This window comes from Centrocercus urophasianus, unplaced genomic scaffold (genome assembly GCF_019232065.1).
Source record: "Centrocercus urophasianus isolate 14NV4802_14NV808 unplaced genomic scaffold, USGS_Curo_1.0 seq_55, whole genome shotgun sequence".
NCBI classification, from domain to species: domain Eukaryota; kingdom Metazoa; phylum Chordata; class Aves; order Galliformes; family Phasianidae; genus Centrocercus; species Centrocercus urophasianus.
In genome coordinates this window covers 404,351-426,395 of record NW_024885144.1, presented here as the reverse complement: position 1 = coordinate 426,395, position 22,045 = coordinate 404,351, and the positions used below count along the sequence as shown (strand labels likewise).

The window sequence follows — 22,045 nt, the reverse complement described above, 5'->3', positions numbered from 1 at the left end:
TTAACAGCAGCAAACTACTTACAATTCCTTCCATCACTGTTCAGAATGCTGAAATCGCCGCATCCTGCACGTGTACGGGCTGTGGGCAGGGAAACCCTCATTCTGAATACATTAATTTAACGTGTTGAATTCACAACTTTTAAGATGTTTTTGCACATGAGAGGCATTAACACCACGCCTCTCCAGCTAATGACTGCAAGGCACATTCCAGCCCACATCCTCACTCCTAACCTTTCACTGCTTTTCTGAACAAATTCCCTTTTTGCCTGAACTTTCTCATGCTTAGTCAGAGCCCAAAGGGAAATCTGTTTTTAAAAGCTCAGGCCAATCTTTCTTTTCTTTTTTCATTTATAGGGTTGTGAAGTATTTACTATTTAAAAATGAAATAAATTACTTTTCTTCCTCCAACTAAACAATGTCACACAGCAGAGACATGCTCAGAGCCACCATCCTGCCCACAAGTGATGACTCCAAACACGTTTGGCTAACACCCTGGAAAGAAAGCCACAGGTGAGTTTGCAGCCTGCAGCACCCACAGGCAGGGAGGGGAGCTGGCACTGCTCTCAACACTGCAGTCAGTGCTATGTGCTGTGCCCAGCACCCAGCCAGAGCACCAGCACCAGTGGGACACTGCTGGTGACAGCACAGGTACAGCCCATTCTCAAGCAGCTCAATCCCCAGTACCACCGACCTGGTGAGAATCACAGCCAGCTTTCCAGGAGTCCAAGAGCACCACAAACTAAAAGCTATCTTGCTACACCACCAGTACCTGATGACTGAAGAAATCAAGCAATCAGAAATGGCTCGCACTTGGTACAGCATCTGTCAGGATGTGCAGCAATGCAGGTGCTGCAGCACGAGGCTTGAAGGCAGGCAGCTCTGCTGTGCCTCCAGTGTGCTCCCTAGGGCCCAGCTCTGAGCCAGGGGCGGTGACAGCATTCAGTCAGCAACCCCAAACCCAAGGGACACAGTGCTGCATCCATCCGCGCATCCATCTGCAGCTGGGGCACCTCTTCTGACAGCCACCTTGGTCCCCCTGCGTTGCACAGGCACCTGACCTTAACAGCATCCTTTAACCCTGTGACACCACAGCAGATGCTGTACATCACTGCCCTCCTTGCTGTTTCCTCTTGTGTGCCACTGAATGCACGTGTAAGGCTTGCTGACCAGCATTCCATCCCCAGGCTGCACTGGTGGCCCTGGAGCTGAAGCACTCCTCATCATTTCACCATAGCAGCATGATTTCCATCAGCTTCTAGCTTTGCAGGTAAGAAGAGTGCAGCCCACCCACTTCTCAGTCTCTCATTAAGGGCCAGTTCTGAGCTGCAGAGATGCTGAAGCCTGGACTGTATCAAAAAAACAACTCCCCTCATTTCCAGCTGTGCTCCCTTTCCTGGAGGAGAGATCTGTTTTTCTCTCTGTAGGACATGAACACCTGAGTAAGCCTTCCATTATAAAAGCTTTATACGTCCAATGCAGTAAAGCAGCACTCGTTAACAAGAAAAGCAATTCATAATACATCAAAAAGTTGCTCTAAGTTGGGAACTTTGGTCTGAAACATTTGGTAAACAGCATCACCTGCAAGACTGTTCAAAAATTCTTTGCAAACAGGAGAAATGGGCTCCAACACAACAGACTGGTGCAAGGTAAAAAAAGCAGTCGTGTTATCTGGGTCAGTGCTGGGATCCATTGGATCTGGACCATGATTTCTCAGCCTATGGGGCTGTTCACAGGATGCACGAACACATTAAGAAAACCGCTTCCATTTCTGCCAGCATTTAAAGAACAAATCAATGAGCTGCCAGGCACACAACGGTCTGGGTTTGCAGGCAGGATCTGCGCACTGCACCTCCTGCATAGTGGGGTCCACTGAGCTGCACAGCAGTAACCTGCAGGCGGCAGAAGCACCTGCTGTAAGCATCTGCTCTTGAGAAACTGCTCGAAATTCGGCTTAGCCTCTTATCCGGCACTACATGTAAACAGAAGTTGAGGATGGAGACAGAAAGAACAGGATTTGCCAGAAATGACCATTAGCGGTCTTCAAACCTGCAGTAAGTGCCACAGATTTGCCACAGTGACAAAGTGTGACATTGCCAGGAAGGAAAGCAAGGGAACTGTTTGAACAGAACTGTACAAACAGTTCTGAGAGGAACTTCTTTCCCTGTTACTTCCTGGCACTCTGCAGAGTACATGGCTGGGGCAGTGCCTGCATCACGGAGCAGCCTGCATGCCTGGGAGCACCGCCTGCTTTTAAATTACTACACCTTGGGCATCATGGCCCTCAAAAAAGCAGATCAAACCACGTCATCAGCTGGCTTGCCTGGATTCAGCCACACCGATCAGCACACCACAGATGAAATTCATGCTCTGCAAATCACTTCTTTCTAACTTTTCCCACTTTTCACAGTATCACTATTAAAAATTCCAGGAAAGGTGCAACTCTTCTCCATCAGTGTCACATCCACCCTGTGCTTGAACACCTCCAGGGACGGTGACTCCACCACTCCCTGGGTCAATGCCCAACCACTCTTTATGAGAAGAAAATTTTCCTAATACCCAACCTGAACCTCCCCCGGCACAACATGAGGCCATCATCTCGTCCTATCGCTGTTACCTGGGAGCAGATGCTGACCCCACCTCACCACAACCTCCTGTCAGCAGTTGCAGAGAGCACTGAGATCTCCCCTGAGCTCCCCTTCCCCACACTGACCCATTGGTCTCAGCCCATTGATCAGCCTGTGCCTTCCTCTGCCAGGCCTTCCTGTCCTCAGGAAGATCAGTGTTCACCCCGATGTGATGTCACCTGCACCCTCACTGAGGGTGCATTCAGTTCCCTCGTCCCGATCACCAGTTAACAAGTTAAACAGGGTCAACCCCAGTATCCATTCCTGATGTGCACCGCTTGACCTGTCACCAGCTGGATGTAACTCCGTTCACAAGCACTCTCTGGGCCCAGCCATTCCAGGCAGCTCTTCAACCAGCAAAGAGCACTGACCTGCCCAAGACCTTCTCCAGGAGAATGCTGTGGGAGACACGGTTAAAGGCTTTACTAAAGTCTAGGTAGACTGTATCCACAGCCCTTCCCACACCCACTAGGTGGGTCACCCAGTCATAGAAGGAGATCAGGTTAGTCAGGCAGGACCTGCCTTTCTGAGCCCATGCTGCCCGATCCCCTGGTTGACCTGCACACGCTGCATGAGCACACCCAAGATGATCTGCACAATGACCTTCTCTGACACCGAGGTCAAGCTGACATCCTGCTTTTTCCTGGATCCACCTTCCAACTCTTCTTGTAGCTGGGTGTCACACTGGCAAGTCTCCATTCACCTGGGACTGCTGATAAATGATGGGAAGTGGCTCAGCAATCACTAGGCAAGCACTCAGCAGTCACTGATTCAACAACGGTCACAGCCTAACTCTTGCCCCTAAAATGTGAAATGTGCACTGAAGGCAACCTGCAAAGCACCTGCTCACACCAAGGTGATGCTGCCTGGAGCCACACTGCTGGCACCATCCCTGCTGGGAAGGGTTTGGGGACCTCTGCTTGCCAGTGGTTTTATTTAGCTATCTCTCAGGTTGCCAAGAATTTCCCATGGTATGTGAGCAGCAGGAGGGAGACTGTTTTCACAAAGTTTCAAACTCCCTTAACCATGAATGGAATTTCCATGGAGAATGATGGTGCACATCTTGTACAAACACCTTCTTCCTGAGGACTTTGAAAAGTCTGGAGCAAATAACACAGATGTGAAAACATCTCAGAAATGACTGCCAGGCCTTTCCACGGGAACAGTCAGTCAAACTGGCCATCCTTGTCCACGAAGAAATATCAAAGAAGGCTTTCTTTACAAAACCTCTCTCCTTCCTTCTTCCCTATCAGTCAAATTTGGTGGCAGCTCGACAAGTCTCTATTAACACATTAGCACTGTGGGTTGTATTGTTTTCTTCTCTCTACATGTGGGAATTCTGGTCTTGGACCTTGAGCCAAAGCTAAAAAGAAGCTCCCAATGCCATGCAACCGCGTCCCCAAGAGCACTCTCTCTCCTCAGCACCACAGATCTCTGGAAAGAATGGGTTCAAATAAGAAAAGTGAGTCCCAGAGGAAATCTATAGACTAAAAACCCCAACAGCTGCACATAACCAACAGCTTTTCCTCAAGGGAGTCTTCTAAGCGCCTTCCCACCTAGAAAGTCTAAACACCAGCATCTCCTCTTTAAGCAGCAAACAAAGAAGTGGCCTCAGCCGTGGCCCTGCTCACTCCATAGCTTCCTTCTTCCCAGAGCAGCCAGCCCAGCCTGCAGCAGCCTGCTCCTCCCGCAGCCCTCCAGCCCCTTGCATAAACCCACCACCATCCAACAGACAAGCAGAGCTCACAAACCCAGCACAGCAGGGTGGGGATGGTGCTTCCCAAGAGCAAAGAGCTCTCCCTGCCCTTGGGGTTTAGCAGTGCAGCACAGCACAGCTGACTGCCACCACGGCTGGGTGGGACACAACCACATACTGTGCTCTGCAGACTGGAGATGCGTCCCCACTGCCCCCAAATTCCTCAGGTGTCCGCTGTGGCTGGAACAGCTGCCTCCAAAAAAGTCACCATGGGGAAAACGTGAACATCTCTCAAAAACCTGCAGTTTGAGCTACCTGAACCACTGCCAAGGATCTGCTGCTGGACAAGGGGGATCCTCTTCAGTAAGTTTTGAATGGATGCACTCTATGCCCCAAAGACCCATGGAGAAGCACATTGGAGAGAACAAGATCCTGCCTTAACTGTTAAATACTAAGAAATTTTGGAAAAAGACAGCAAACCTCGCTTGCAGAGCCTAAGAATCTAGAAGTTCCCAACAAGATCAAAATAGCAAAGGAAGGTTTGAACAATACAGATGTCTGTGATAGAAAGGGTGTAAACAGCCAAATCGACTTGCAGAGGAATGGCACTGGAGCAGCAGGAAAAACAAAAATAGCAGGAAAGGAAAGATAAATAAAAAATTCCTAAAATATAAGAGGAGCAAACGGAACAAGGAAACAAGAGGACCATTGAGTCAAAGAAGAGCCATGCAGAGGCAAGAAGGCAAGGCCAGGGACCGAATCCAGCCCCAGAGGAGAGGGCATAGGGAGGAAAGAAAACAGCTGAATTATTTCAAGGAGGGAAAGAGGAAGGTGACTTCGTCAGGAAACCATCTGCAGTTAGGAACAGCAGTGCTGGCTGAGCTGTTCCACATTAAAGCTGTAAGACAGGCGACACACACAGCAGCTCTTCTGCAGAGGTGGGCAATGGCACCACTCACCATCTCCCTGCTCTGGTGGCCTGCTCTTGCCTCCAGCTCTTCAGCTATGTGAGACTATTTTGGGAGGGAAACGAGTGTGTCTGCTTACAATGGGCCCCGCATCTCCTGCACTGGGGATAGCAGGGGTCGTACTGCCCCGAGGAAGGATGGAAGGCAGCCCCTGTCCTCACTGCTGCACCTCTGCAGCTACCAAGGCTGCTGCTCTGACCCTGCTCACAGAGCAGCTTCTTGCTCCTGCCCCCTCCCAGGGATTTTTCACACCCCTGACTTCCCATTCTCTCCAGTTCCCTGAGCTGCAGCCAGCAGCCACAACAGAAGAGGCAGGTATTGGTCACAGACGCCCTCCTATGGCTCAAATGGTGCGGGGTCTACTCACATAGCAGGGGCACAAACCCTCACTCTTTTCCCCTTTGTCTTGCCCTCTGTTTCTCAGCCAAAAGCACTCCTGTACCATGCAAGAAGAGAAAAAGTTCACTTACAGCAAAAAAACAAAACATGCAAAGCTCAGACAGAAAGGATGCTTATAATGCCCAAACAAACATGCTCAGGATATAGACAGCTCCATGCCAAAATCCAAAGCAAGTGAGCATGAGATGAGCCTGGAAAGGCTCAGGTAAGAGAAATACCAGCAGGCAGCACGGCAGCTACTGAGCGAGAGACACCAGAGCGGACAGCACAGCCTGCGAAGCAGCCTCCAGTCTGTGCCTGGAGCTGCAGACCCGTGTCACTGGGTGAGCTGAGAGCCCATCTGCAGAGCCCTTCCGTGGGCAGCTGCTGGCTGTGTAGCTGCTGGGCCGCACGGCTGTCCTGCAGGCCGCCCCATCTCTCCTGCACTTCTCACGGGACCGGCCTGACAAACAGGCAGCAGTTTGATCAAGGTGGCACGACTGCTCTCGTTCATTATTTCTGCTCTTTACTATTAGCTAACTTGTTTCCTCATCCAGCCGGGCTCAGCTTGGTGCCTCTGTACCCACTGAGGTTGCTCACTTACCTTCCAACGAAACCCGCAGCTCTCATCCAGCGGGACCACAGACCACAGAGCTGTCTGACCCAGCCGGCTCTGCGGCCACGCCGCTCACCCGGCGCCTTAACCGAAAGCCTCCCAGGACGGAGCGGGCACGACCTCTGCCGCTGCCCACCGCTAGGGGAAGGTTTTCCCCCTCACACCGCCTGTCCCTCTCCTGCCCGCTCCCCCCCACATCCCGCGCTTCGCTCCGCGCTCCCGACGCCTCCAGGTCCCCGCTCCACCACCGCCTTTCCTCAGCGAAACCGTGGGGTCCAGGTTCAAAGACCCTACAGCAAAGCCTGGATCCGGGCCGCCTGGAAGCCGCGTGACGGTCGGGGGGCCGAGGCGGTGCGGCGAGGCCCGTACGCTCAGCGCTACCCGAAGGCGCGCGGCGCGGCCGCCCCCTCTCGCCTGCTCTCCCGCCCGCCGCCATGTCCGCGGCGCGGGGCGCCCCCTGCCGGCCGAACCCGGCGCCGCAGCTGCGGGAAGGGCCCGCGGGGCCCTCGGCCTCCGCCCCGGCTCCCGCGAGGGCAGAACGCCCGCGGCGCTCGCACACGGCAGGCCCCGCTCCCCCCTTCCGCACGCACGGCGCCGTGAGTACTTACTGCCTTGTGAGGCTCCTTCACCTGAGGCAGCTTCAGTGTCTGCAAAGAGAAAGAGCTGCACTTAGATCTGACAGCGGACTCTGCCCCGCGTCCGACGCCTGCATCGCTGTCCTGCACCGGGCCGTGCAAGGGATCCCCGCGCCCAGCAATGCGCTGCACGGAGCCCAGCGGGCTCGGACCGGCCGCCTCCGCGCCCAGCCGGGCAGCAGCTCCATCACAGCCCTCGCGGCTCCGCTGCACCCCGTGCTCCGTCATCCTGCCCGTCCCAGGCACAGCAGGGCCGTACAGCACGGGCTGCAGGGACCGGCTCGTCTCACGGCGCTGCTCACGGCGTGCCTTTGTAATTAATGCTGAAGGAAATCCTCGTGCGTTTCCGGGCAGCCCGGTCTGGTGGTTGGCGACCCTGCACACAGCAGGGGGTTGAAACAAGATGGTCATTGTGGTCCTTTTCAACCCAGGCCATTCTAGGATTCTATGAAAGCAAGACGGCAGCGCTGTGCCCAGCCCAGCTCCCATGGGAGACACGCGGCCCAGGCTGCTGCCACCTCTCCAGTGACTGTGCCCCCTCCTGCAACAGCAGCACAGCCTATGCCAGGGATGGGCCACAGCCACAGGAAGCTCCCTGGGGCCGTTCCACCCCGGCTTGCTGTGAACGCATGGCAGTATGCTCCCTCTGCTCTAATAACGCCAGCAGCACACAGCAAAGACCGCATTCAAGTCCTGAATGAACACAACGGGCAAAGCTGCAAGCTGGAAAACAAAACCCAGTATTACAAGTCAAGGGTTGTAAATGATGAGGACTTCCAAGCCATTTTGAAGTGTGTCATATTCATCCTAAGCTGCAGATACTGCAAGTTATCTACTAACAAAACCACATTTCCAAATATTCCGTGTGTCTCTTGGAATCGTGCTCACATCGCTCTGAAAGCCGAAGCTGCGGAATGGCACAGCATTTTTAAATTTTAAATTTGCAAGTTTAAGTAATGAACAGTTTGCGTTTAATTTCCTTCTTGTTTCTTGAAAAGAAGAAAAATAAATGCCTGCGCGTTTGTGAATTCATACATTTCTTCTGGTTAACCTGCCCGATGCGATCACTTTTCTAGGCAGTGAGATTAAACACCATGCAATTAATTTGGCACAACTTTATAAACAGTGGGGCCAGATTAAAAAGCCTCACAAGTCCAACCCATGCATTTTTCCTCAGCTGCTACTTGTTTGAATTCCCCGCTATCACTTCAGGGAACAGATAGCTGCGGCACAACGGAGTTCTGCAAAATACTGTCCCAGTGCTCACAGGCAACGACGTGAATAAACCAGGAAAGATACATGCTATGCATGCACCAGACCATTTCTGTCATTTACATAGATTTTAAAAATAGTTAAATGTAACAAGCGACACATCAAGCAACACGCAAAGGCTTAAGGAGCAGATCTGAACTGTGTTAAGAAACGCTGTTACTCTTAGTCATAAGATAAAGTCTTAATGAATAAAATAAAATAAAGAAAAAACCTTAAAAATCCCCTACCAGCCCATTCTAAATCACCTTTGGGCTCAGACCAAGTAATCACAGCTTTAAACAAAAGAGCAAATTCTGAGAAAGCTGAAACATTGTGAGATCAGCAGGAAAGCTGGAAAGCAAGAATGTTAACTCCTGTGTCACAAGAAACTCTCTGTATCTCTAATTAAAATCTGCTGCAGAGCTGGAAGCACACAGTTAAAACTAGGGATGCTGGGCACAGGGGGCAAATATCTCCCCAGATATGGCATGGCTTTTCAGCAGCAGGTAACCATGCAGGTGAAACCCAGGTTTCTTCAGAACAAAAACACCATCTGCTCAAGATCAGTCATTTCTTCATTAATTTTCTACTCTTATCTCATGGAACTGCTCCAACTCAGACTCCACAAACAGGCACATAGGAAGAACACTCTTTTCCACACTCACAGCGGAATGAGGCATCTTCCTCGTCATATTCTGGGAACTGAGCAGAAACCCTTCCCATAAAATATCAGTGCAAAACTCCAGAAGCTCTGAGAAGTTCTCAGACCATTGGAATGAACATCATCTAAAGACACCAACCGTACTGCGGTGCACACAGCTTCTCCCGGCCAGCCCCTCCTCAGGGCAACGCAGCAACCAGACTACATCACTAAAAAATGAGGAGAAACAACCCAACAAAATCATTATTTAGCCCAGAAATGTTCATCTGGAAATGGAGAGCTTCCACCCTTTATCAGAGTGGAGGCGATGCATCCTGCAAGGGTTAACCTCCAGCGTGGCCTTTTGCTTTCATTTGCTTTCTGAAGAATTCTCTGCTGGGTAAAAATTTCACTTGTTTGGCTTCAGCCCAGACGTTCTTAAATTTACTTTTTTTTTCTTTTTTTTAAAGCCTAATAAAGTAATTTCAGCCATTTTTGAGTTACCTAGAAGCGAAATAACTTTCTTGACTCAAAACACGGCAATGTTTCGCTGCTCACATTGCTCCAACCTGACCAAACTGTACAAAATGAAACTTCTGAGCTCACTAATTCCTGAAGAGACTCCAAACCTCCTAATGACTTGAAAAGCCCCACGCAGCTCAACAGAAAGCACTGTACATGTCTAAGGCCGGCCTTCCCGTAGGCGAAGCCGCAGTGTTTGCCCTGGATGGTTCCTACCAGCACAGGCAGAATCTGCAGCTCCAGCTCTGCAGCAGGAGAGGAGCAGAGCAGCTCACAAAGGAGCCATTCAGCTCAAGAACGCAACTTGTTGGGTTTGTTTTTCAGTTTTGGGGAGGCATGGGATAAGGAACACAGGCTTTTCATCTCTTTCTAGGTAGCCCAACTGTGAGGATGCTTCATACCTACATTTCTGACTCGGCAGAAAGCTTTACGGGGGGTTCCAACACCTGCATCTGGGCTTTGAGAGCAAAGCAGAGTGGGAGCTCACCCCAGCAAGCCAGTGCTTCCCCAGCAAGAGCTCTCCCCACCCTGGGCACTGCGAAGTGGCTGAGTTCCTCCAGCCACGCTGAGCACCACGGGGAATGCTCAATGAACAAGAGAATGCCACTTATCCAACAAGAAACCACCTGTTCCTGAACACAGACAACAAAAACCAAATCAGCCTGAGGAAAGGAAGTCACCTCCAGCATAGCTTCTCTGCCACGGAGACTCAGGTGCACATACAAAAAAATCCAGGCAATTTCTCTTGAAAACGACTGCTATAATGAAGAACATGATTTCTGCTCTTTAGAGCTGTCACCAGAGTGACAGTCTGAATGTGGAACTGAGCTCAAAGGAGACATGAAATCCGGGTCTTGCAAAGCAAGGAGCTGACGGGTCAGGACAAGAAGGGAAAGGGCGAAAGACCTCAGGCCTGCAGCAGCCACAAGCCCCCAGCTCCCCTGCTACAGCTGCTTCCGGGACAGCAGGCAGTGCCCAACCGAGCTCAGAAATATCCCAGTGCAAAGCAGGGGCAATGTGGAACCTTCACATTTCCCCTCCTGGGGACAGAATTTGTGCCACTGACTGAGGACTGGCTATTGGAATGCTTTTTCATTTGTTCTGCCCCAAAATAATTGTACTGATCAGGTCTGGACCTCTCCCCTCTCCCATGACAAGAAGTAGCCATTGATCACCATCTCTGCCCATCTGCAGGAGCAACCCACAGCTCCCCAAGTCCAGTCAGCGACACAGGAACAGCGCAAGAAAGCAAAAAGCAGCAAAGCTTTACAAGAGGTAACAGGTATACCTAAAGGAGGTACTTTGCTAGAGGAACCAAAAAACCCTGAAAGAAAGCAGCTGAGGAGAGGAAGAGTAACTCCAGCTACTTTGACACGGGGCTGGTGAGCTGACCTGTCATCATACCCTCAGGTAACTGATGGGTGGCTGCAGTGATGCTCACAGCAAGTATCAGACATAGAGGGAATGCCAGGTCCTGCTCTTGGTCCTTCCTCATCCAGCCAAGAAGAAATGATGGAAGGAACCTTCTGGCAGCTGCTAACTGCAAGTAAGAGGCAAACGGAGCTCAACCTGCAGTGCCTTGGGGACAAGCAGACCCAGAGAGCTGCCCTGCCAGTGCTTCAGGGCTTCATCCAAGACATGGACTGCAGATTCACAGGGAGAACACGCAGAGTGAAGCACAGCACCCTCAGTGTATGATCAACCAGGTTATCTCATGTTTGTTATGGTGGTCAATACAAGCCATATAAAACCTTAGATATGCATCTTTCACCAAAAGTCCTGCAGTCTTCTGCTATTTCCAGCATTGTTGCTGGTACAGCTCAGTGTCTGATTCTCACTGGGTAACAGGACACAGGGCCTTGCTCTACATAAGCCTCTTTTTTTTCCCCAGTACACATTATGTGCACGTTCAGTGGTGTGTTGTTTCTCTGCATTCAGGTACACTGCTGCAGTGCTTTACCAGCCAGCTCGGGCTCTGCTTCTGGAAGAATCACATTTGCAGAGTTGCATCAAGCTTTCAATTTGATTTCTTGTTGACTGGTGTACAAGAATAAATATCTCATTTTGATTTTCATTGTTTTAGGGCAATTTAAATGCACTTTAAATGTTACTGCTGCATGCATCAATTTACAGCAGCATAAAACAACACTTTATAAGTTTCAGAAATATAACTTGTGCTTCTCCATTGCTGACATGAAAATTACAAATGAATTTCCACATAGAAAATTTTGAAAAGTTCCATCTTCTATAGCTACACGTTAAAAAGACTTTGAAAGCAAAATGATGTCTTCTCTGAGTTCATGAGAAATCTATGGATATCAATTTGATGAGTGCATGTTGATGCACCCAGACCATATGATGCATAGCCTAATTTCACAATCAATATAAATAAACATATAAATCCAAATAAATTGAACCACACAACAGGAGGTGACCTCACAGCAATACAGCTCCTACAAACTCCTGTTGAAGTAAGGACCCCACGGTACTTGGTGGAAAGAAGTGAAATAAAAGCAATTCTTGCCTCAAATCTAAATATTGCAATTGTTATTGCAAAATTACTGCAGTGCTGCGGAACAACAGTGAAGTCCTCTGTATGAATACATCACAGAATAACAGACTCACAGCACAGTTGGGTTGAAGGGCCCTCACAGCCCCCATCCCCACCCCTGCCATGGGCTGGCTGTCCCCCAGCTCAGGATGCCCAGGGCCCATCCATGGCCTGGGGCACCTCCAGGGATGGGGCAGCACAGCTCTGGGCACAGTGCTGGGGCCTCACCGCCCTCTGAGGAAAGAATTTCCTCCCAACATCTTATCTAAATGTACTCTCTTTAGTACGAAACTGCTGTCCTATCACTACAAGCCCTGGCAGAGTCCCTCCCATCCTTCCTGTAGCTCCATGTAAGTACTGGAAGGCTGCAATGAGGTGAGATTCTCTTCTCTAGTCTCAGTCAGCCCTCAGCCTGTCTCCACAGAGTGCTCCAGACCTCTGAGCATCTTCGCAGAGTCCTCTGCCTCAGCATGTCCACATCCTTGTCGTGCTGGGGGCCACAGAGCTGAATGCAGCACTGCATGTGAGATCACATGAGAGCAGAGCAGAGGGGACCCTCTCCTCCCTCCTCCCTCGCCCTGCTGCCCGCGCTGCTTTTGATGCCATCCAGCACACAGCTGGCTTTCTTAGCTGCAAGCACACATTGCTGGCTCACATTCAGCTTTTCATTCATTGGAAACCCCGAGCCCTTCTCTGCAGGGAAGCTGTCTAACCCAGCCACTGCCCAGCCTGTGCTGATGTCTGGGGCTGCAGGGCTTGCACCTCACCTTGTTGAACTTCATATGGTTGGCACAAGCCCTCCTCTCAACCTGTCCTGATCTCTCTGGCAACCCAATTCCTCATCCATCGAATAGTCCATCCATCAAATCCACATCTCTCCAGTTTAGATGTGTGTGTGGGACCGATCAAAGGTTTTGGATGAGTCCAAGCAGATGATGCCAGTTACACTTTCCTTGTCCACCACTGCTGTCACTGCGTCACAGAATGCCACCACCTCTGTCAGGCAAAATGACGTGCCCTTAGTGAGGCTATGTTAGATGTCTCCATTAACCCCCCTGTTTTCCACGTGCATTAGTATGCTTTCCAGGAGGATCTGCTCCTCTTACAGGGCACAGAGGTGAGGCTGACCAGCCTGCAGTCCCCTTTGTCCTCCTCCTTACCCTTTTGAAAATGGGGGTTCTGGTTCTCCTTTTCCATTCACCTGACTGCCATGACTTTTCAAAGGTGATGGAGATGCCATAGCAATTCATCCAGCAGTTCTCTCAGGACCCTAGGATGCATCCCATTGGGTCACACAGACTTCTGCACATTCAGGTTCCTTAGATGGTATCAAACCTGATCTTCTCCCATGCTATGTGGGACAGTTGCTGCGCTCTATTATTTTATGGATTTTTTTCTTCAACTGCTGAGCTCCTTTGCAGCAGTATTTAAAGGACTTCTAGGAATTTTCTTGGTATTCAGAAAGAAAAACCAGAGTTAAAAATCAATTCTGCATGTATCTAAGGACAGAGAAGAAGCTCTATGGTGTTAAACAGCACACAAGGGCTACACAACCAAGCAATTGAAGGATGTATTATGTGATGGAACACTGACAAGTCATGGGTGCATGTTTGCTTTTCAGCTGTACAGTTACTGACTTCTGAGAGTTTAAACACACCGAAAGTAATACTTAGCATTCATTATTCCTGGATTTTCAGTTTTCACTGGGAGATCCCCTTGCACTCCTCCAGACATTCCAGTCAATCGTTTAATGGAAGACCAAATGCAGTGATATTGCTAGTGACAACAGATGCTCCTACAAATCTGACACACACACACACTGCTCAACTCGGGTGAAAGAAAATACAAACACTGAGAAGTTCCACTTTTCACTGATGTAAAAACACCGATGTAGCTGCAAGTGCCTATGAAACAGTCAAGCAAGACTTTCCCACCTCTGCAATTAAATAACTTGAGATTGGCCAGGCTTACAGAGAATTTAAATAAAATAAAAATCCCTTCTGACTGAGCATAAGACATTTCATGCAAACAACACATTTGGACCTCAGCAAGACCACGGGGGTGATTTCAAGCATCATTTTGATGTGTATATGAAAACACAGGGGCATCACCATTGCCTAACAAAGCGAGATACCCAACTTAGTAACCTGTGCTATGGGCATCCAGAAACAGCAATTGAATCAGCACCTCATGTGTTTTACCACGTGTAATCCTCTTTTATAAAGAAAAGCAACCTTCTGAGCCTGTATGAACATCCTGAAGGCCTGAAGTTTGCTTTGGACTGTCACTGTCCTCCATTCATGCATTGCAGGGATGGACCAGAACACCTCAGGCAGATGCCCACCCCTGGGGCTGGCATGGGAGTTTGTCTCATGGGAGAGCCTTGTGATCTACAGCTCTGCCAGCACACAGCTGGCACACACTGCCCCAAAGAGCCCCATGCAGTAAATGCTGTGGCTACCCCAGTGCTCCCAGCACAGCAGCTGATCACAATTTCACTGCTGGAGCGTAAAGCTGCAGCGTTCAGCCAGTCACCAAGCTCAGCCCGTGCACAGGCCACCCAACAGAGAAGCAAAGAGCAACCTTCAAGGCCTACTCAGAGACACTCTCTGAGCCTAAATGTTACCCCAGGATTCCCAAATATTTGAGCAGGAGAGAGATACCTCTATGCGCTCGCACATGGGTCTGGAAACAGTTGTAATACTTGTATTTCTTCCCACATATTCCACACTCATAAGACCCTGAAAAAAAACAAGACAGAAAGGTATACGTCACCATATTAGATCAGGAAAAAAAGCCTCACAATTTACTTATCCATAAACCAGGGACAAAAGAATGCAGTTTGCAGCAAAGTAATTTTTGGAAGGTTCACGGAGATAAGTGCAGGAAATCACTATCCCAGACTCGATGCTTTTTTCAGCCTTATTTAAGATTCCATGGCACATTACCCCGAACTCACATTTTCAGTACAACTTTATAAATTTGCTAACATGAAAGGACCTCTCTCAAAATAGCACGACTTATAATTTTATAATAATGACTAATATTTCCTATGGACAGAAATAACCTTGAATTACTTTTCAGTAAGTTCCCAGTATATGGGAAAAAGAGCTTTCCGACTGAAAAAAGAAGGCAGCGTGTTATCTTCAGGCAAGCAGTTTTCAAAATTTCTCAAGAAATGTACAATGCACAAATTTCTCAGGAAACCCATGGAGATTTGGTAAATATCCACCCAGAGGAAACCAAATAGATACAAATAGAACTTCTGACCTTTTTAAGGAAAATCACATGACCACAACAGTCTCTCTTCTCAATTTGTGTATCTAATTCCAGAAAACACACATCTGCAAACAGTCATTTGAAATGAAACCAGAGGAACAGAGCTGGGAGAATCATTTGTAATGATGAAATCACGCAATGAATTCAGTCTCTTCTGTTTATCAGACAGGCAGACACAAATTTCCTCAGATTTATCATTTAAGACAATTCAACCTTTCTTGGCAAACAGGTTATAAATCAGCCTTTCAAGCCCTCACTTGCAAAATGTGTTGCATTTGTCAGCTGTCCATCAGTGGGCGAGAAACCGATCCTGCATGTCCTCACCCACAGAGCAAGGGCAGCACCTCCTGCAAGGGGCGCTGGGACAAAGCAGGGCTGAGCTGCCACTCAGTACGAGCACAGCTTCCTTCCATGGACACGCATGCAACCTCAGAACAGCCTTTTCCTGACCATGGGAAACAGCAAAACTCAGAGATGACCCACAGATTCACACCCACATGCAAACAAACGCTCCCAAGCACCATCTCACAGCAGTACTTACCAGTGCCACTTGAGACAAAGGAACAAAATCAAGAGTGTTTTCTGAACACACTACGCTCACATTCTTTTTTTCCCATGTCCCGTTGCTTACAGCTTGGGAAGAAAACAACCCTCCTTCCAACTCAGAGAGCACAGAATTCCCTGTCCAGCATGCCAGCATCACTTCAGACTGTCCTTTGAGCTTACGAGGAGTGATGCTCGAACAGGCAACTGGCTACAGTCTGATACACAGGAGCACACACCTGACAAAATATTCTACCACACCCCTCCTGCAGCCAGCTCACCATGTCTCAACTGCTCCACAGCCTCCTAGTTATCACAGCCAGCTGCGTTTCATGCATACAGATACACCTGGATGGTGTCATCGCCAGTCATCAACAGTGGTCACTCTGCAAGGGTTTTCCTGAGTGAAATCCAGGATATCAGCAAGTCAACAGCATCTGCCAGACCTATCTTCCATGCTTGAGGACTGATGATGTTAATCACCAACCTTCACAGTTCTCTTCTGCAAACTCTTCCAGCTGGAGCCCCAAAGAAAGCGCAGCCACAAGATGAGCACACTCCTCTCACTTAGGCCCTACCAATCCTGAACTCTGCACAATAGCTGAGGTTCAGCTGTACCAACAGCAAAATGAGACTGACGCCCACCTGCACCCCTAAAGCAGCACTGTGCACATACAGAGCACTGGGGAAAAAAAAAGAAAATAAAAAGCAGTGAGGGGCTCTAGGCTGACCTTTTTTCCCTGCGTTTCTTGCATTCCTCCCTTCCTCTGCAGATAGTCTACAGCACATACATGCATTTGCTTCTGCAGAGGTTCTTCAAGAAAATATACCCCCATACAAGTGACTGCAGTGCTCTCCCTCCCTGACACAAACCAAAATGCACAAGGGACTCTGCCTGGGAAGTAAGGACAGGAGGTGGCCCAGCATGTCCCACGGCCACATATCATCCCCCCAAAACTACCCAGGTCTCACGTGCAGTGTGGGGGAAGCTGCAGTCAGCTCCTCCAGCGGACCTCTCCCCACCTCCTGCATGCAGATGGCGCAGCAGGATGACCCACGTGGGGACAGGGAGAAAATCCAGCAGCCACCCAGGCGGGGGCAGAGGCACAGGTCCCAGAACGAGAGAAAGGAGGGACGATTTGCCACAATAACATGTCAGAGTGAAGGGAAGGTAAAGCAAAGGAAAAGGCATCACTTGGTAAGGTCTTACAGAGAACATGCCTGTGTTGCCTTTGACGCTGCCTCTGCAGTCACTGTTTGTAGTGGGCTCTGCCAGCCTTGGGATGCGTCATGCAGGTTAAAGCTGTTTGCAGGAGTGGAGATGGGGAAAGATTTGGGTTAGTTGGTGCATTCAGCTTGGCCAGGCTCCTGCTGAGCCTTGCAGCTGGAATTTGGGCACACACCCGGGGCATTCAGAGCCTTCTCTTGCTCCCTGATTAGACTTTCACACCCTTCCATCACATACCAGACGTGTATCTCAATGCATGGTCAAAAATCCAGGTCCCTGAATATCGATTTCGTGTATATCCAACGGGAGAGCCACGTTCCACTGCTTTTCCATCTAAATTGTGCAGAAAAAATAAATCAGAAAGGAGCCCTTAAAGTGGATCACTTCCAAAGGATAAGGGTGGCCGATGCCTATCAAAAATTTCCGAGACCCATCTGTCCCTGTGGCTTAGTAACAAACTGTCAGAGGCTGCACAGAGGTTAAGTTTTTGCAGCACTATTTTGTGGGTTTAACCAGGGAGAATCCAAAGTGCTCAGGAATTACATGCCCTGAGCAGCTCAACACGTGAGAGATCAGTGTCATGGCACAAATCAAGCACATGTATGTTAGATTGACACTCCCAAACCAGAAGGATTGACTCTTTACTCTGTCTCAGAAGCGCTTCTGATTTTACTTGAAAAATCCTCTCCAAAATACTTCTTGTAAAGCAGGGACCATGCTGAGAGCTTCAACAGCCTTGTATAAAGCTTCTCCTCATCATCTCACAGGTAACTCCAAACAGCCCTCCAAAACACCAATGCTCAGGTATCCCCAGTGTCACACAGTGACCCAACACCTGGCCAGCAGCCCACCCCTTCTCTTGATTTGAAACGTCAATACCTCTTAATTTTCCCCTGTAATTTAGATGGCTCTGAGGTGAACTTCTCAGCCTCCCTGCCCTCCCAGCCCTGCCCTGCCAAATGCTGATGTGCTGCGGCTATTTGAGTGGCCCTGGCTGAGGTCAGCACGTGGAGCTATGAAGAGCATGACAGGAAGGGAGCAGCAGGGCTGCTGACTGGGCTGGGAGCAGAAACGTGGAGGCACAGGGCCACGGCCTGGTACGGGGAGCAGAGGGCCCATCTGGCTTCCTTTGCTTGGGGTGCCCCAAGGGGGAACTCCTGGGGCTTGTGAGATTTCTGTGGAAAAGCAGACGAAAAGCAAGCAATCCAAAAGCACAAACATCAGCACTGCGCCTTCAGCCAGGCTGTGAACCTCTTGTGCAGCCACCGCAAACCTTGGAACAGAGACTGGAGTAGTGCAGAGCTCAGGGAGAGACACGGGACCCTGCAGCCAGGCAGGAGATGGATGCATGAGGCCTCAGTTGATCAGAACACTGCAAGAGAGCAGCAGCAGCTGAGCTGGGAATCTCCCTTATAAACTCCTGGTAGGAGCAGACAAGACCATGAAGACAGCAGAAGCCTACAGGAGATGTGCAGCTCAAAACAAAGGCACAAACCCTGCAGTGCATGACACAGTGCAGCCCCACCACTGAGCCCCCAGGGAATCTGCTGTCTGTCACCAAAGCCACTTGTGCTCGGCTGCCTGTCCTCACAGCACCACGAGGACACGGCCTGAGGGGCACTTCCAGAGGATGGAGGGGCTCTGACTCTCTGCTTCATCCTACGCCATGAATTTCTATCGAAAATAACCATCTTCAACACCTGAACTCTCAGTTTCCCCGATGAAAGGGTGGACAATCCTACCAAAGTGCTGCCCTTCTCCACAGCTGAAGTGATTTCGACCCAGGACTACCAGATCACATCACAACAACTACTGCAGGAGAATATCTCCTGCAAGGACCAGTGAGCATGCAGAGCCTTTGCTTGGCAGCGGGGAACACCAGCATCCTCAGCTCTCTGTGATCATAGGCTGCCCGTAAGCAGCAGCCAAAATCACCAGCAAAGCAGCAGGCATGGGACATTTCTCCTGTGAGCTCCACAGATGTCAGTGGCCATGGAAATAGTGCCTGTCTACGGTTTCTTTGGGGGATGGAGAGGACCAGAAGAATTGACTGGGAGCCAGCTCCAAGAAACCAGAAGGAATTGGTATCTGGACACCAGGGTTGGTCAACACAGCACAAGTATTTGGTGGCCAAACAGAAAAGTTATTCAGTCACCTCCCCAACAGACGAGAATTATGTGAAGGGCTGGATGAATGGGGGCACTTAGGATGCTCCTTGCACAAAGGGATTGGCTGCTGACTGCCAATGGCCTCAGGACCGAGTTGCCTTTAAAGAAGCCCAGCGTGAGGCTATAAAATAACAAATACTTCATTTCACACACACACCATTTCAAGAAGCACTTCCAAAGAGTAGCTCTCCAGTTTACTTTCTGGGCTTTCAACCACCACTTGCTAACCAACAAATAACCCCCCATCCCTCACCCCATGGGGAGGGAAATCATCCCCAGCCCATCCCCATCCCCATCAGTCGGGGTGTGCTGTGTGCATCCAGACTAGCCAACAGCAAAAATCCACTCCCTGCTTTGTACAACCTCAGCTGAAAACCACATCCTCTGAGGACACCACCTGCAGAGCCCAGCCAGCAGAGTGGGGACAAGGTGTGACAGACACCCAGTTCCATGCAGCTGGGAGAGAAGTTCCTGCTGCCTCTGCTCAGTGGCTTGGGGCGCTGGGAACACTCCTGTGCTTCAGGGTGGCCCATCAGGCTTCAGCTTCTCAAGAGCTGTGAGGGCACAAAAAGACCTGAAAGTACACAGAGTGTTCCCTCCACATTAGAAGACTTCTAAGTTGGAGCCGATTTCAGGCTTCTTAGGCCTTCCTTAAAGGCTGATCCTGCATAACCAGCAGTGACCTCCTGCTCTTCCATTCTAAACAGCTGTCCTACTGGAAAAGGGAAGACAGGGACAAGGACTCTCACAAGATAATCCCCAGCTAACGACACTCTCCAGGGTTTTTTTCTAACAACAGTGATCAAGCAAAAACCAGGAGAAAATCTACCATCAATGCCTCTTTTCCCTCCCTCTGCAAGACAAACCAACCACAACAGCAACACCAGGCAGCTCAAGTCAGCTTCCTCCCTTGAAGGAAACCTGGTCTGACCTCCCTCTTCTTTGTATCAGCAGCTGCCTCTGCTCTCAATGGCTGGGATCTGCTCTACATCACAGCCAGAGGAAGAAACCTTTCAGCAGGAGCAGAGCCTCTTCCAGGACTCCAGACATTCCCAGTGCAGTGGGAGAGGACAGTGTGATGATCACAGGGAGAAGAAAAGGATTCTTCTCATCACAGCCATAGGTGGGGTGAGGACAGGAAGTTCTGCTTTACTGTTTTGGAAGTGGTGCACCACAGCCAGCTAACAGCTGAAATCATTCCCACAAGGTTACAAGAAAAGCAAACAAATGAACAGCAAACTGCAGAAACTGTTTTTAATCTAAATCTTATTATTTACAGGAAGCATTTGTTGCCTCAGGGCAACTCTCCTCGAAATATTCCAACTTCCTCTCCTGCTTTCCTCCTCACCTGTGACCAACATACCTGGCAGCAGCCCTGGCTTCACCATGAATTTTATTCAACTGATGGACAAGTGATTTAACACATCAAATGACACCATTATCTTTCTTACAGTGATCCTTATCATGGCTGAGTCCTTAGTGGTGATCAGACACCAAAAGAAAGCAATAATTTAAATAAAGTCAACCATCCTGAGCCAGGAACTGCAGCGCCCCTTGGCTCCAGCGCATCCAGCAGAGCCTCCCAGAGCAGCTCTCCAGAGCACCTTTCCTGCCCCCACACCAGGGCTCGGGGCACTGAGGGATGGGACGCACGGACCCGCAGCTTACCGAGCGTCTGCTGGTTGCGGACCCCTCCGATCACCACGCAGATCTCGGCTGGCACATCTCCCGGCCCGTCTTTTATGTTCTTCTTGGAATCTTTGGTGTCATCCTGCCAGATCACCTCTTCGATGTAGTCATCTGGTACCTCTGTTTTCACCTTCACCTCAGTCATCATTCCAGCCTCTTCACTGGGTGAGGACTGAGATGTCACCGAATCGGAGCCCTCTGCTTTTGGGCTCCGTGGGCTCCTCTTCAAACACTCCCTGAATAGGGGGAAAACAGGGAAAAAATGAGTTCTAATTTTCAAGCACTCACTTCTAACAACTAGAACTTAATAAAAGGTACTTTTGCTTAATGCAGTTTCTTTAAAGTGACTGTCACATTGGGTAAATAATAAAAATTTAACTAGACAAAAGTAATAAAACCACCTGCCAATACTGAAAATAACCTTAAACAACACAAACAACAGTAGCAGTTGAAAACAGCCTGAATCTCTCTTTACAGAGAGAGTGGTGAGGTGCTGGAACAGCTGCCCAGAGAGGCTGTGATGCCCCGTCCATCCCTGGAGGTGTGCAAGGCCAGGCTGAATGGGGCCCTGGGCAGCCTGAGCTGTTATGAAACGTGGAGGTTGGTGGCCCTGCCTGTGGCAGGGGGTTGGAGCTTCGTGATCCTTGTGGTCCCTTCCAACCCTGGCCGTTTTGTGATTCTGTGTGAATCACTGAACAGGAGCACAGAACTGGACCAGGCAGGTCAACATGGGCAGTCCCAACCCCCAGTGCTGTGCCAGGAGCAGCCCACTCATGCAGAGGAAATGCTGAATGTCCCCAGCATTTTTAATTCGGAGCTCACTCTGCCTTCATGCATTCCTCCATGGAGTAACCTAGTCTTGCAGACTCTCTTTTAGCCCTTCAAAGCAACTTGACCCTCACCTTATGGTTCTCATATGGCTGTGCTTAACATACAGTGATGACTGAAGAGGATCACAGAATCACAGAATCACAAGGTTGGAAACGACCTGCAAGATCATCCAGTCCAACCACCCTCCCATTCCTACCAGTGCCACAAGCTACTAAACCGGATCTCGTACCTCCTCATCCAGGCGCCTCTTGAACACTACCAGGGACGGCGACTCCACCACCTCCCTGGGCAGCCATTCCAGTGCCTGACCACCCTTTGAGAGAAAAAGTTTCTCCTAATACCCAACCTAAACCTCCTCTGGTACAACTTCTTGCCATTTCCTTGGGTCCTACTATTTGCCTGAGAGAAGAGGCCAGACCCTTTTGC

General features: G+C 49.8%; 1 protein-coding gene across 11 annotated transcripts in view; it reads right to left on the bottom strand.

Moving 5' to 3' along the window:
- The window catches only part of ZNF618 (zinc finger protein 618), a 111,744-nt gene that overhangs the window by 42,055 nt on the left and 47,644 nt on the right, over positions 1-22,045 (bottom strand). For 8 of the 11 annotated variants that reach the window (XM_042835856.1, XM_042835854.1, XM_042835857.1 and 5 more), the window contains exons 3-6: positions 20,768-21,024; positions 17,169-17,264; positions 14,545-14,622; positions 6,891-6,929 (exon numbers count right to left, since the gene is read on the bottom strand). In XM_042835856.1, coding sequence (XP_042691790.1) covers positions 6,891-6,929; positions 14,545-14,622; positions 17,169-17,264; positions 20,768-21,024 — 470 coding nt within the window. The remainder of the gene's footprint in view (positions 1-6,890; positions 6,930-14,544; positions 14,623-17,168; positions 17,265-20,767; positions 21,025-22,045) is intronic. The other 3 variants (XM_042835861.1, XM_042835863.1, XM_042835859.1) reach the window with 2 other exon arrangements.